The 14493-nt window shown below is 39.7% G+C and overlaps 2 protein-coding genes across 2 annotated transcripts; both read left to right on the top strand.

Moving 5' to 3' along the window:
* The first annotated feature begins 2533 nt into the window (after window positions 1-2533).
* LOC140994757 (pro-cathepsin H-like) lies at window positions 2534-8396 on the top strand. Its single transcript, XM_073464528.1, has 12 exons — window positions 2534-2577; window positions 3728-3759; window positions 3879-3984; window positions 4089-4159; window positions 4257-4361; window positions 4901-4987; window positions 5228-5283; window positions 5390-5471; window positions 5561-5629; window positions 5824-5930; window positions 7031-7159; window positions 7249-8396. Exons 2-12 carry the CDS (start codon window positions 3751-3753, stop codon window positions 7322-7324), a joined length of 897 nt encoding a protein of 298 aa, XP_073320629.1. The 5' UTR covers window positions 2534-2577; window positions 3728-3750; the 3' UTR covers window positions 7325-8396.
* A 582-nt stretch (window positions 8397-8978) lies between these two features.
* Window positions 8979-13933, top strand: wdr76 (WD repeat domain 76). The gene is made up of 15 exons (XM_073463866.1): window positions 8979-9135; window positions 9356-9466; window positions 9626-9679; window positions 9793-9885; window positions 10285-10343; window positions 10761-10878; window positions 11020-11121; window positions 11374-11411; window positions 11532-11685; window positions 11851-12009; window positions 12162-12277; window positions 12413-12511; window positions 12634-12786; window positions 12877-12930; window positions 13034-13933. Exons 1-15 carry the CDS (start codon window positions 9085-9087, stop codon window positions 13287-13289), a joined length of 1617 nt encoding a protein of 538 aa, XP_073319967.1. The 5' UTR covers window positions 8979-9084; the 3' UTR covers window positions 13290-13933.
* Window positions 13934-14493: the final 560 nt, after the last annotated feature.

Genomic DNA, 14493 nt, shown 5'->3' with positions numbered 1-14493 from the left:
ACCCTCACATGGGGTGTACAGGAACAATATATCATAATGTACATATACTATTATTTGTATTAGACACAGTAGGCTGTGCCCTTCTAGTTTGTGCTCCCCAATGGACTTGTTGTGTATAAATGTTATTAGAGACTGAGTAGAAGCCCAGAGAGGTTTAATTTATATAGTTACAGAGTATTTATATGTTATCTATCGTCTTAAACAACATTTTACGATAAAGTTATTTTCAACCACAGAATAAACAGATGAGAGAGTATACAGACACGAGGTTTAGTCATATCCTAATGGGCACGTGCAGTATGAAGAAGACTCGTTCATGAGCGACGGTGGTCACATTGGACACATGATGATCAACTCCCACTTTTCTGCTCAGAAGTCAAAGTCACAGTGAGAACTGCACATGACCGCAGTGTCTTCAAACAATCCCCCATACAAACATCCTGCCTGATTAGCACGTCGGCTGTTTCTTCAGCCTGTTTCTCCTCAAGTGTAGCGTCTTAAAAGTGAATACAAATATCTGCTAATCAACTAGCTGCATGAATTTAAAGCTGTAATCCTTAATGGCGGACACCGAATCACTGAAAACTACACATTTCTGAATGTCCATACAGTTAGCAGTTGTTGCAGAAAATGTATTCAGTAATAGTATCAAAAATTGAGTTTGACTTCATGAAAATTTAAACTTTAAAGGTATACTATGCAGGATTTGCAACTCAAAGCAAGTGTATTTGACGACCTGGGAATGAGACTCAACAATCGTCCCGAACAGAGCAAAACAGTACAGGCAGGGGAGGGTAGGAGCTCTGCAGATACAGACACCGCCACACACTTCTAGTAGGGGTGTGAATCGCAAGTTTCATCACGATACGATATTAAATCAATTCTTTGGATAAACGATACGATATTTGCCGATATCACAAAGTCTGCCACGATATGATTTAAATTAGATTCGATACAGGGGCCTGCGATCGATAGGAGACGATATCATGGGCCCATTTAACACAATCAGTTACATTTATATCAACTCCGATTTCTCCCAAATCCCAAATATTTCCACACTGCTGACTTATTTCCGAGAGGAGAGTAAATAATTTCCTCATCGTCTTTTTCTCTGTCTTTTTCTTGGACGCTAGCTAGCACAGGAGTTGTGCATGGATGGAGACATGCCATGGGGATTTCAAAATAAAGGCATATCTTAACGATGGCAGCGACTTTGTTTGAGTCTATACTTTTTTTTTTATTTTTTTTTTAGAAAAATCCTGCATAATTTACCTTTAAGATTTGAACATTTAGACCAATTTTTTTAACTTTAGAAATACAGGAGGTGAAAAGTGGGACTGCTGTTGTGGCTAAAGTTGAATCATGTGCTCTGATGTTTTATGTAGCCACTTTACTGACAAGGATGGAGGCAAACTGATAAGAGATTTACCTGCTGATTTCTGACTGAGCTGGGATTCATGTTTTCAGTTTGGAGAAATGGGTTTTTACGCTTATTATCACCTTACTCCCCTGGTGGGCAACATGATGTATATACAGTATAAGCACCGGGCAGTGTATGTAGCAGATGTAACCAATATTGAGCCACTTTCAGGAAGTTAAAAATTCCCAGCTTCTACACTCAGACACTAAGAGCATAGTTTTTATGGTTAATCCTCTTTGGCCAGTGCATTATGGGTTTGCCTTAAACCATGAAATGGATTATATACCACAAAAGTATGTAAACTATTTTGTTCTACGATTTGCCAATGAAGCAGAAACTATTTGCTGTGTACAGTACCGTGTACAGGCAGTCCGATGCATTTCCTAACGTGCAATGTGTTTAAAAACATATCCCTCGAAATGTGTTATCCTTATGATCGTTCAACTCTGTAATAACTTTTTGCTGTGTATGATACTTTAAAAACAAACGTTGAAAGCAACTTATAAGTGTAACACATTCTGTATCCTGTCTATTCACAGCGTGGTAGCAGGAACTATACAGTAGTAATATCGTGCTGATTCTTGGAATATTTATAGGTATTTTTTACAGGCTTTGTATAGAAAAACACCTAAAGCTTAAGTGGCAGGCATGTACCACTTTCACGTGTTCAAATCAAAATCTATATCTAGAACAGTATGTGTACTGTATTTAAACCCCGCCCTTGCACATGGATCTTTACCCTTCTAACAGGCACATCAGATGTTTGCAGTGAGCAATACCCAGTGGTATGAGAATTATCTTTCAGTCTATTTCAACAGCTTGAGTAGTATTTCCAGTTTTGTATAAAAGTGTATTCTTTCCTGATTACCTCTTGTTAATAAATCTATTCTTTCTCAGGGGGAGAAGGCTGTCATGTTTGTTTTAACACTGTGTTAATGAGCCCATAATCTTAGCGGTTTGCAGCAGTGTGGGGGGGAGGATGAGAGGAGTGACCAAGGAAAGGGGGGTGTGTCAAGTCTTTTATTATGAAAGGGGAGTCATGTGACGCACAGCCGGTTGGAGTCTGCAGGGGGACAGTATGGCGCTGCGTGTCCTCTGCTTCATCACCGCCGCCGTGTTTAGTTCAGTTCATCTGACACCGCTAGTTTCACTCGAAGGTAAGTTCACTCAAAGCCCAGCACTTTTTATTACATGCGTTTATTTCTGTTCGTCACAGTCTCTGTCGCCTCACAGCGAGTTCAGAGGCGGTGAGCTCAACAACAGGTGTTGACACTGTGTGCAGCTGCAGCACAAACAGGAGTCAGGATGTAAGGACACGTTAATATATATATTTATATTATAAACAGGTAGAAGTACTCAGCCGTAGAAAAACACTCGTAAACGTATTGGAAAATGTACCTAAAGTATTTACAAATAGGCTAATAGTGCTGATAATGGAGGAAAGTGATTGATGGAGTGATTGAAATCTTTATTTTGAACATGTAAACTTTTTTATTTTTGTATTTCTGAGAGTCCATAAACAAACAAACCAGCAAATAAGTAGTGCAAATAAAAACAGGCAATTCTAATTACATGTAGGAGTTATTTAATTTATCTCATCCCACCACCTCTCCATTCATCTTTAGCTATATATATATATATATGTATATATATATATATATATATATATATATATATATATATATATATATATATATATACACACACATATAATTTATAACCGAATATGTCCTGCAAAATATAATTAAATCTATCAACCATTATCTTATGTATCATAGCTTATATATTGATTTCTTTTGTCTTCTATAAACTGCAATTATAAAACCATAATACCCTCACCATACATATCTACATATTTACATATATGTATATTTTAATAAATATACATATTTTTATATATTTTTCAATATTAGCTATCTATTAACATATATATGTAAATATATATATTTGTGTATATATATGTATATATACATATATACATATACACACACACAAATATATATATATACATACACACGTATATACATATATATACTTTCCATTTTCCTTTCTGCAAACAAAAAATAAATAAATAAATAATTAAATGAACAACGAAACAAAAACCATCATTTTTGCTGTGTAAGTATCATTTTACTGTAGATCAATGTCTTTTACTGGAGCTGTTTCTTAGACTTGGGTAGTTTATTTTACGCCTATATAAATGCATAATGTTAAGTTCGTGATTTTTTGTATGTAAAAAAAAAGAAGAAATATTGATTATCAGGCTTCTTTATTAATAACTGACTGCTTCATTCTGTGTCCTGTCAGATGAATATCAATTCAAACAGTGGATGTCACAGGTATGTTCACATTATCACAGTACTATGAATTGTTTTATTGTGAATTCTTCCATAACAAGATTTTTAAAGAGCAACTATTTCTCCATGTGTGACGTTACATTTCGGTTTTGAACGTGCAGCACAACAGAGTTTACGACACTCAGGAGTTTTACCAGCGGCTCCACGTCTTCGCTGAGAATAAGAGGACGATCGATCATCATAATGCCGGGAATCACTCCTTCACAAGTACAGTACAGTTCTGCACTGACTCCTCTCTCATAACATGTGTTGAATAGATTATTACTCAGGAGGGTGATTGTTCTCACAGAGTCTCTCCTTTTCAAACCTAGTGGGCCTGAATCAGTTTTCAGACATGACATTTGAAGAATTCAGGAAATCATTTCTCCTGACGGAGCCTCAGGTATGATACATCTTATAGTACAACACACTTGGTGCCGCTGGAGCTTCTGTAAATGTGACATTTTTTGTTACAATCTTATGATTCTGGTCTCTTGTAGAACTGCTCGGCCACTAAAGGAGGTCATGTCAGCAGCGCCGGTCCTTCACCCGAGTTTATAGACTGGAGGATGAAAGGCAACTATGTGACTCCCGTGAAGGACCAGGTATGTGGAAAATGGTGCTGAACGACCACCAAAGTAACACCGCAATGTAGACGGGAGCATCAAGAAGTGGGACAAAGACATGAATCACAGGATACAAATGAACCTCCATGATAAACTAGTTAGATTTAAATGTGAGCACAGTTGAACCAGTAAAAAATTGCATTCATTAAACATTTAGTTCAATTATTTATGCATGTGGCTTGACTAGTTGGAGAGTAAGTATCAAAGACAACAGTAAAAACAACAGCTGTTATTGTCACTTTAATTTATTCTGTAATAGAAGTTGGATTATTAATTTAAAGGAGTGCTCAGCAGTTAAGTACTAGTGTGAGCGAGAGACGGGTCAAATGAAATATCCTACATTTCCCATGATGCAAAAAAATAGCATTGTGAAAGACATACACCTGGTTTGTAATACAGGCCAACCTTCGTCAACAGTTTTCCTAAACAATGCACATGTATGTGTAAAGTCAGTTGAATGCCCCTTAAACACAAGTGAATTATCTGCCGTTTGAGTTTTGTTGTGTTTGCGTCTTTAGGGTCACTGTGGCAGCTGCTGGACTTTCTCCACCACTGGCTGTCTGGAGTCAGTGACTGCTATCGCTACCGGGAAGCTAATACCTCTGGTGAGATCTGTCCCATAATTACTTAACCAACTCATTCATCTCATAGATCTCACATGTAAGCACCTTTTTACGTCTGGGCTAAGAAGTTTGTAGGATGATCACAAGGATCATTCAGAAGATGTTTTTGCAGAATAAATCTGTGTTTTACTCACAGGTTCTTTGCATGATTGTAACCAGTACGACTGTAGTACAGTGCGATTGCTTGTGTAGATGCATGACGCAGTTTGTTTTCTGTGTCAGTCTGAGCAGCAGCTGATAGACTGTGCCAAAGACTTCAACAATTATGGATGCTCGGGGTAAGTAACATGGATTTGTTATGTTTTGACGTTATAAGTTGTAGCAATTACAAGAATAGTTGTGTTTGAGGCCTCAACCAGCTAAAGTTAGCTTGGTTTGTTTCAGCGGGCTCCCCAGCCAGGCGTTCGAGTACATCAAGTACAACAGCGGTCTGATGACAGAGGAGGACTATCCCTACAAAGGCATTGTATGACGTTTCTCAAATAATGTCTCACTGTGATTATTTTGATGTAAAATAAATTCTCAGTGGATGAACTGTCTTCCTTCTTGTTTTAGGATGACTCTTGCCAGTTTGAACCTGCGCTCGCAGCTGCTTTTGTCCACGATGTTGTCAACATAACAATTGTGAGTGAACAAGCTGTTGTGAAGTTGTCATGTCATGTCAGTACTTTTTTACAAAAAGTCCTGAGTCTGGTGCAGCTAACCATGTCTTTTTGGGTGAACTCCAAAGAGGAAGAGCCAAATTAGTTTATTTCTTTTTATAATCGCCTCCTAGCCACATTTGGCTGTTTAATTCCTGTACGTTGGTCCGTCCACAGTATGATGAAAAAGCCATGGTTGATGCTGTGTCCAGGCTCAACCCAGTGTCCTTCGCCTTTGAGGTCGTGTCTGAATTTATGCACTACAAAGAAGGAGTTTACACCAGGTGAGCTGCGGACCTCTAAAACTCAACAAACATTTATATATTTACTGTTGCCCACAAATAACATGAGGCTAGAACTGTTCAGAGGACCACCCTGTTTCTGTCACTTTCCCACTACAGAGACATTTGTACAACAATAATGGGATTTTTTGCATAGTAATCCACTGGCACAGAAGTTATTTGGTCTTGGAAGAGGATTATGGGCATAACAGGGCTACTCCGTGACATCGGCAGTGACCTAGATCTGAACCGATGGCTGTTGGTAGGATGTGACAGAGCTCTGCTGGCATTAGAGCAGAACACATGCAGTGTTGCAGACTCGGTTGCAGTTTTAAGACTTTGTACATCTCGTTGCTTTTTAAATCACAGAAGTCTGTTGGATTGACTTTTTAGTAAATTACTATACTTGAGTTAATGTACTTAGTTACATTCCATCACTGGTTACTAGTTACTTTGCCGATTTAGTTAAATAATACAAAATAAAATCGTTGTGATGTAATATTACAAATAAAGATAAAACTTTACACGTTCACGCATGTTTATCTGCAATATGTCATTTTGCATACCTTTACTTTAAGTATTTTTTGATGCTCATATGTTTGTACTTTGATTTAAAGATTAAACACATCTATTTTACTCATAAGAGAGTATTTCTACACTATGGTGCTGCTACTTTTACATAAGTACAAGAAGTGCTTTTTCCACTTCTGCGTACTGCGTACTTTCATCACACAGCGTACGGCCTGCTGGCCTGCAACATGTCCATCATTAATAAGGAGCTATTCATGGGTTCACCACTGTGACGGTCTGATGGCTTATTATATTATATGTTGTTAACTGTACCTTTATTACTTGAGGAGACTACAACAGTTTAGCCACATGTAATGGTTTTATTACAACAAAACAATGGTAATTACTTTGTTCAGCCTGGTGTCTGTCTGTTCATGGCTCTGTCTGGAACTGTCATAAAAATACCTACAGAGGCACCTACACATCTTTGCATAGGCAGGATGTAGCGTGTTATTGACGGAGTATAGCAGCCCACTCACCCAACAAAAGACATGTTCTCTGTCGATCTAAAAGCATCACTGTTGTCTGTTTAGCGCCGAGTGTAAGAACACAGCAGACGAGGTGAATCACGCAGTCCTGGCTGTGGGTTACGGCGCTGAAAAGAACGGCACGCCATATTGGATTGTGAAGAACTCTTGGGGCACGGCCTGGGGTGTTGACGGGTAAATATATCCTGTGTCTGTGTATTTTACTGTTATGACTTGTTATAGTTTTCAGGGATCGTTGACACCTTTCCTCTTTATTCCACCAGATATTTTTTGATTGAGCGAGGAAAGAACATGTGCGGACTGGCTGCATGCTCTTCCTACCCTCTACCTTTAGTCTGAGGAGTGACAAGGCGACAACGTGGAAGACTGATAAAACTCAGGAAAGTGTCACTCATGGGAAAGTTTGGATGGAAAGTTTGTGCTTTCATGTTCCCCTGAAGTGTTTTATCTTAAAGTTTGATTTCACAGCAGTATGTCACGAACACAAGCATATCATCTGACGGTGCAGTTGATACCCACTTTTTGGGAAAAGTTTGCTCCACATGATCACAATCAAACGTTACAAGCTCAGAGCTACACAGTAACCACATTCCTGTCCATTTAGCTGTGGTGCCTCTCCACGGGATCACGCGCATGTACAAACATGTCTGAAGAGAACATTTTACTTTGACTTTAGTAACTTTTCCATTCAACATTTTAAAGTGCATGTGCCAAAGAGTGCGAGCCAAACAGTCAAGCTGTTATAGTTTGACAAATGAGTTAATCATTGTTTGTATCCTGAGGATTTTATTTTATTCCGTGGATACACTTTTTCCATTCAGTCCGTTTCATTATGATATATAACCTCTCCCCAGTGCAGCCGCAGTGTTTGTTGTTCAGTAAACAGATTCACTGAAGCAAATCAGACTCATCAGATGACATATCGGGTGCATCGGAGTGGTATTTCTGAAAGGAAAGTGTGGCGGTCGTTCAATCATTTTTCATGATTTTCATATTTTTACTAAAACTTAAAACTTGGAATATAAATAATGGTAACAGATGAATCACAGCTGGATAGTTTTCCAAGTGTTATTACTGGGTTTATCGCTCTTCAATACAATTACTGTTATTAATGACAACACAAAGAAAATGCAGGACTGTGTTGTACTTTTTTTTCATGTAAAAAGTGTGACAGCATTGGGGAAAAAACAGGAGAAGCAGCCACATTACCGCCATTGTTAATTGAATCATCTGACATGCAATGTGTTACGCTGAGCATTAGACCAATGAGATCACGTTTTGGCGGATCATCGACTTCGTCTTTCACTGAGTGGCCTCTTTGTGGCTTCATTCGAGACAAAATCAAGTGTGAAAAATGTTCTTGATGTCTTCAAAGTAAATGACAGGCTGCTTTTCTGACCTCCACAGTTCTCCCCCTCAGATTTAACAAAGGAGCCATGCACAAATGGTCCATTCAGGAGTTAGCTCTGATGTCAACTAATAATTTCTTTCCATTTTTAAATAAACAATTTGACCACAACGCTTTTGGGCCTGTCATTTTGTTATTGCCTTGATTAATGGTGACACTTTCTTTGTCTGTGTGCGTGGATTTGTTTGAAGACAAACACACAACTTTAACACATTTTTCAGTAGAAATGCTGACAGCGTGCGTCAGCCACTTGTTCAATATTAAAACTTTACTTTGGACTTGTCCTTTATGCATAAATAACCAAGAATTATCAACATTATCCGCTTCCTACCACTGCTATGACCCACATCTGCCAGCAGGTGGCGACATTATCGCTTCCTCTCTGGAGGTTGAACCGGGAGACGTCAATCAAATTGCGAGGCGGTCATTGGCTGTTAGCGGCAGGAAACGGCGCCCTATTCTGATGACGTGAAAAAGACGAACCAATGAGCGGCCAGGATTCTGTTTCACAACACGGAGGGGGAGGGGCTTGTTACAAAACACTTCCAACGTGTGGCGCGAATTATTCAACTCCCTGTAGTTTTTTCAAGTGTAGCCATAGAGACCAGAGTGCGAGAAAAGAGAGAGATTATTACTTTCTGACAGCTCTGCCGAAGAAATAATTCACACGTACTGTTGTAAGCGTATTAAAATGGCGACGAGACGGTCAAAACGCAATGTTGCTGTGGAGGTCGAGAAGCTGGTGAGTTGTTGTTATTTAAGCTAGCTAGCTGCTGAATTACATTAAAGTTAGCTTGTTTTGGGAGCTAAACTAAGGGTATGTAGTTACTAGGGTAACGCAGGCATTATTTCAGGCGGAAGGAGAGTGTGTTAAGAGTTGAGCCACAACTTGTGCATCTGTGGAAAAGTTGAATGAAGCCATGTTTTTTGCTCATTGTGTTTAATAATGCACACCTTGGTAGGAAATGACCCCTGTGGACCTCGAGGCAGCAGCCCGACGATCATCACGTAACGCCCTGGCACCTAAACGCCTCAAGTACTCTCCTGGAAACCCCACACCCCAGAAGAAAAGGGTGAGAGACGCCTCAGAAACACCCAGAAAACAACAGTGGCACATCAGATGTGTTATTTGTTTGTTAATACGCCCATTTTTTTGTTGATAGAAAACGGAAGAGGACAAAAACAGCCAGAATAACAGAGAGGACGTCAAGAAGAAGGAGGAGGAGGAGGATGATGATGATGATGAGGAGGATGAGGATGAAAACAGTGATGTGGAGCAAACATCTGTAAGTGTATATAAACCCTGAACGACTTGGACTCATTGACATTGTGCTTTGACTCAATAGTGTCAAACAAACACCAAGTATTTTCAACTCCATGTTACTGAATGTTTCTTCAGGGTGGATATGGAGGACTCTCTGTATATGAACTGGAGCGACTGGAGAACATCAGAAAGAACCAAGAGTTCCTGTCTTCTATCAACTTATTACAGGTAGGTAGGATAGAAAACATGTTTTCATCACAGTTAACTCCCATCTAATTACACTGAAAATAGTTACGCTGACCAGTAACTTCGAACAAAACATCCAACCTTCTGCAGACACACACAGCACAAGGAGGGAAATGTCATGTACTGATTAACAACAGCAACAAATCATTGGATCCATCATATCCAGATTAATGGGGGACTTTGTATCAATATATATTTAAGGTCATGTTGCTGTAAGGCTCTTTTTTGCATGCATAAAATGAAAATGCAGGTCAGAATTGTTGGTGTGTATCGGGCACAAATGTAGATGAACTTGGCTCAACACGGCTATCTTGTGATTCAGTCCTTTTGCTGTGGCTGCACAGATGGGATGGGTATTCATTTTTGTTTCCTTGTCGCAAGGCAACTGAGGAGCTGAAGCAGCTGACCCGGCCAAAACCATCGCAGAGGGGTCTCATGAGGTACAGTCAGCCACCAACTGTTACAAATGAGCTCTCAATTATGCGTATCCATAATGTTTTAGTAAAATGATTGGCGGGGGGGCATGGCATCTGGTGTGACTGGTGAACTGTAAAACTGGAGTTCATTGCATGTACATCATGCTTTATGCTGCTGTTTATTTCTTTACATTTGTTTGTTTGATGGTTGTCTTTGATCTAAAATATTGAATCCAATACATTTTCCTCTTTTTATGTGAGGATTTTCTTTATCTTCTCAATTTCAACCCACAGAAAAAAACAAAAAAAACAAGATGTCTGTAGACTTCACTTTAGAGCACTTGTTAATTTTATTATTCATTTCTAAGAATAAGATTTCAAAAGTCCGACAGACCAGTGTGTTCTTGGTGTCACTCTAATAATCAGTTTCTATGGTGGCAGGTCACAGGCAGCTGTAAAAGAAGTGCTGCCAGCTCGCAAATCCCTTCGTCTTCAAAATAAAGAGGCAGTGGTCTTGACACTTCCCCCTGAACCCAGAGGGAATCTGATTTATGATCAGGTAGTTATATTTAAATAACCTAATTATACGAATGTCTTGCCACTCCACTGCTGTCTGTCTCTCTAGTATTTCATTTTTCTTGGTGCGGTTCTTTCATTATTTCTGGCTTTTACTCACTGAAGTTATCTAATTATTTTAAAGTCTACGCCACTGAAGAAGCCTGCTGGCCCTCTGCCAATGGATCCAATCAACACAGAAGAGGGAAGCAAGCTGCCTTCACAACTTCTTGAGCTCTGCTCCGAGGTAGGACTCGCCTTCCATGTTTAATCTCCTCATTACATCGTGGTCAGCTACTTTTTCTGTTTTACTTAAAATGATTTTCCCTCAAAACTGTAATTAAATTCAGAGCTGGTAGGCTGTGGTGCCATGATACATTTAAAGCCAAAGATAATTTGGAGAGGATTAACCTTGACATATATATACACTGGTTGATCATTTTTGTTTACTTTTGCTGCTTCTGAGTCAATCTGAAAATCTTCAAATGTGTTTTTATAGGATTTAAAAGAAGAAAAAAAGGACCTGAGTCTGAAAGGGTACGTTTTTAAGTTTTATTGTTCAGCTTATATAGAAGTGACTGCTGCACCTCTGAGGGTGTATCAGTCAAAGTATGAACGAGGTTGATAAAACAAATCAACGCTGATGTCTCTACTCAGGTACCAATCAGCCCTTAGGAACATGAGGATAACTGAGGACCGAGTGGCCAAGGTGGTAAAGGACCGAATCTTCTCTGCTGCCTTCCACCCCTGCACCAGCAGCCTGCTGATGGCCGCAGGAGACAAGTGGGGGAAAGTTGGACTCTGGAAGATGGTGTGTGTTCTTTGCTCTGTTCTAATGATGATGATGTTAATTGAGACAAACATTAAAAAATGATCCCACTGTTGACAAAAAAAAGCTCCAAATGAAACGTCAGAACCCTTACATTACTCTACATTAAGAAAACACACTCAGTTATTTTTGTGTATATTCCCTCAGGGTGGTGATTGGGACGATGATGGCGTGCTGCTGTTTGAGCCTCACACTCGTCCGGTGGGCTGCATGGCGTTCTCCAAGGCTAATCCAACCCACCTGCTGAGCCTCAGCTATGACGGATCTCTGCGCTGCATGGATGTAGAGAAGGCCGTCTTTGATGATGTGAGATCACTTTTGCTCCATTCATGTACTTATAAAAAAAATGTAATATAAAGGTTGTGAGTTAAGTCGCCTGAATGCAAAGTTTTAAATTTGACTTTAGAGCAGCATCATGTTTCACCTGTTGACATCAGTCTGTTTGTACACTGTTGTAGGTGTATGATATTGATGATGGCCTGAAAACATTTGACTTCCTGTCACATGACTGTTCGACACTTGTGGTTGGGAACTGGTATGGAGAGGTTTCCATCGTCGATAGGCGCACTCGAGGGTAATGTATTACTGTTGATGAGGAGCAGTTGATTTTAGTCTCTTTGTGGTGTTGAAGAATAACAGTATGGGTGAACTGTCAATGAATGATTAACATTTTATTAACATGTTGCACTGGTGTTTAATTTCTCCTCAGGAACTCTCATCAGTCTCTCCACCTACTGGACTCTAAGACTCTGCGTTGTGTTAGCGTCCACCCTTTACAGACGCAGTACTTTGCTGTGGCAGAAAGCCTGTATGTCTGATTATTGATTAAATTTAACTTTTTCAATAAGCTCTTTTTCGAGCCATATTTCTCTATCCTGTGTCAGTTGTCTGTTAATTGCACTAAAAAGACTGTGTTGATCTTGTCTACAGTGTCGTCAGTATTTATGACAGCAGATGTCTGAAGAAGACCAAAAGCCAGGCAGTCTCTCAGCTGCATGGCCACTCTAAAAGCATATCCAGTGCTTATTTCTCCCCTCATACGGGAAACAGAGTTCTCACCACCTGTATGGACGACCACATAAGGTGAAGCTGACTCAGCACTTTCAATGATTGTTAAACTTGCTTTCATTTTATCAATCTTAACTCAATGTCTATTCCCAACTCTTTTGACAGGATATATGACACATCTGCAGTGACCTCAGAATGTCCCTTGATGAAATCAATCAGGTACATCCACTTGGTTCACCAGCCTTTTACTTTTCTGTCTTTCCTGTGAGACTTGAGTAACCTGAACTTACTCACAGACTGTCTTATCAATCTTCATTTTCAGACATGACATGCACACTGGCCGCTGGCTGAGCAAACTATCAGCGGTGTGGGACCCCAAACGGGAAGACTGTTTTGTGGTGGGGAGCATGGCGAGGCCCCGGAGGATGCAGGTGTTCAACGAAAACGGCCAGCCGCAGCACTCCTTCATGGACGCCGAGAACCTTAACACAGTGCTGTCCGTCACAGCTTTCCACCCCACAAGGAACGCCTTACTGGGCGGCAATTCATCGGGGCGCTTGCATGTCTTCTCCGATTGAGATGAAGAACATGAACCTCCTGATGGCTTTCAGTAGGATTAAAGGGAACAGATTTGTCACTGTCGAGGTAGGGACGCACCGATCTGATACAGATGTGGAACAGCAGTCCAATACTGACTCTAACAGTTAGATTGGGTGTCTGTGACAATGTGGCTGATCTATTCAGTTTAATTCTATGTTCATATCTGTGTGGTCACATAATTTAGATTTATGTTTATTTTGAATGTTTTGTTTTTAACAAGACACTCAGGTTTGTCTGACTTCATTGTGATTTCTTATTTTAATATTAAATAATTCAGTAAATGTATATCTATGTATGTGTTTGATACATTTTTCGTTCCAAGTTTGTAAAGCAATGGTTAAGTCAAGCCTGATGTTGTCTTACACATAAAATAATAATTAAATTGTCTTCCACACAGTGAGGTTTACTGCTTCTTAATAAACCACTGGTATTGGATCGGTACTCTGAGTCAGCCGTTATCCAAAATCAGGTATTTGAATCTGATCAGAACTGGTGCGTCCCTACTAGATGGATACCTCCCTGCTTCCTTGTATCCTCTGGATCTCTTTTATGCTTTAATACAATATTGTCATAATTTTCACACTGTAGCTAAGTAACATACATACAATAAACTTTACATTCATTTGGTCTCTGTTTATAGAAAGATTATATTTACAGCTTGAACATTGATACAGTGTGAAGTAACACAGTATCATTAACTAAATAGTCATTTCCTTCCATATATTTACAACCAAATACATATTTAATGATACATTTGCCAGGCTGTGCCAAAACAAAGACCAGTCAGCTGTGTTGCATCCTGCTCTCTTGCTGCAGAGATGCAGTGAAACACGTCTCAGTCTCAGAATGTAATGCAGTGTCTATACAAAATGAGGGGGATAAACACATGATGACACTGCACTCTTCTCCAAATTTTGCAGAACTGCTCCAACTCTGTCAAGCTGCATGGGGACAGAGTGAGCAGCAGTGTCCGGACACAAATTCTGGACTCCAGGAACAGACTGTGTTGTTTTGAAACCACTTCTCTGTAGATCTGGCTTCATGTTTTTTGTTTTGTTGTCTTGCTCAGTTCTCCTGAGATTGGCAGTAGGTTTCGTTCAGGGAGTTATCTGCGTTCTGCTGCATTGATTTTTGTTTTTCCCATCTCCCTCTCCAAGCTGAGGGGGTTGCATCCCCACAGTG

This window comes from Pagrus major, chromosome 4, assembly GCF_040436345.1.
Source record: "Pagrus major chromosome 4, Pma_NU_1.0".
In the NCBI taxonomy this organism is placed as follows: domain Eukaryota; kingdom Metazoa; phylum Chordata; class Actinopteri; order Spariformes; family Sparidae; genus Pagrus; species Pagrus major.
Note: the sequence above shows the minus strand (reverse complement) of the source record. Positions and strands in the feature narration are given on the sequence as shown.

Coding starts and splice junctions, on each gene's coding strand:
- LOC140994757 (XM_073464528.1), top strand. Junction 4,988..5,227: donor CCGGGAAGCTAATACCTCTG/GTGAGATCTGTC, acceptor TTTCTGTGTCAG/TCTGAGCAGCAGCTGATAGA. Junction 5,284..5,389: donor AACAATTATGGATGCTCGGG/GTAAGTAACATG, acceptor GGTTTGTTTCAG/CGGGCTCCCCAGCCAGGCGT.
- wdr76 (XM_073463866.1), top strand. CDS start 9,085: ATGGCGACGAGACGGTCAAAACGCAATGTTGCTGTGGAGGTCGAGAAG. Junction 9,467..9,625: donor CCACACCCCAGAAGAAAAGG/GTGAGAGACGCC, acceptor GAGGAGGAGGAT/GATGATGATGATGAGGAGGA. Junction 11,412..11,531: donor AAGGACCTGAGTCTGAAAGG/GTACGTTTTTAA, acceptor GTCTCTACTCAG/GTACCAATCAGCCCTTAGGA.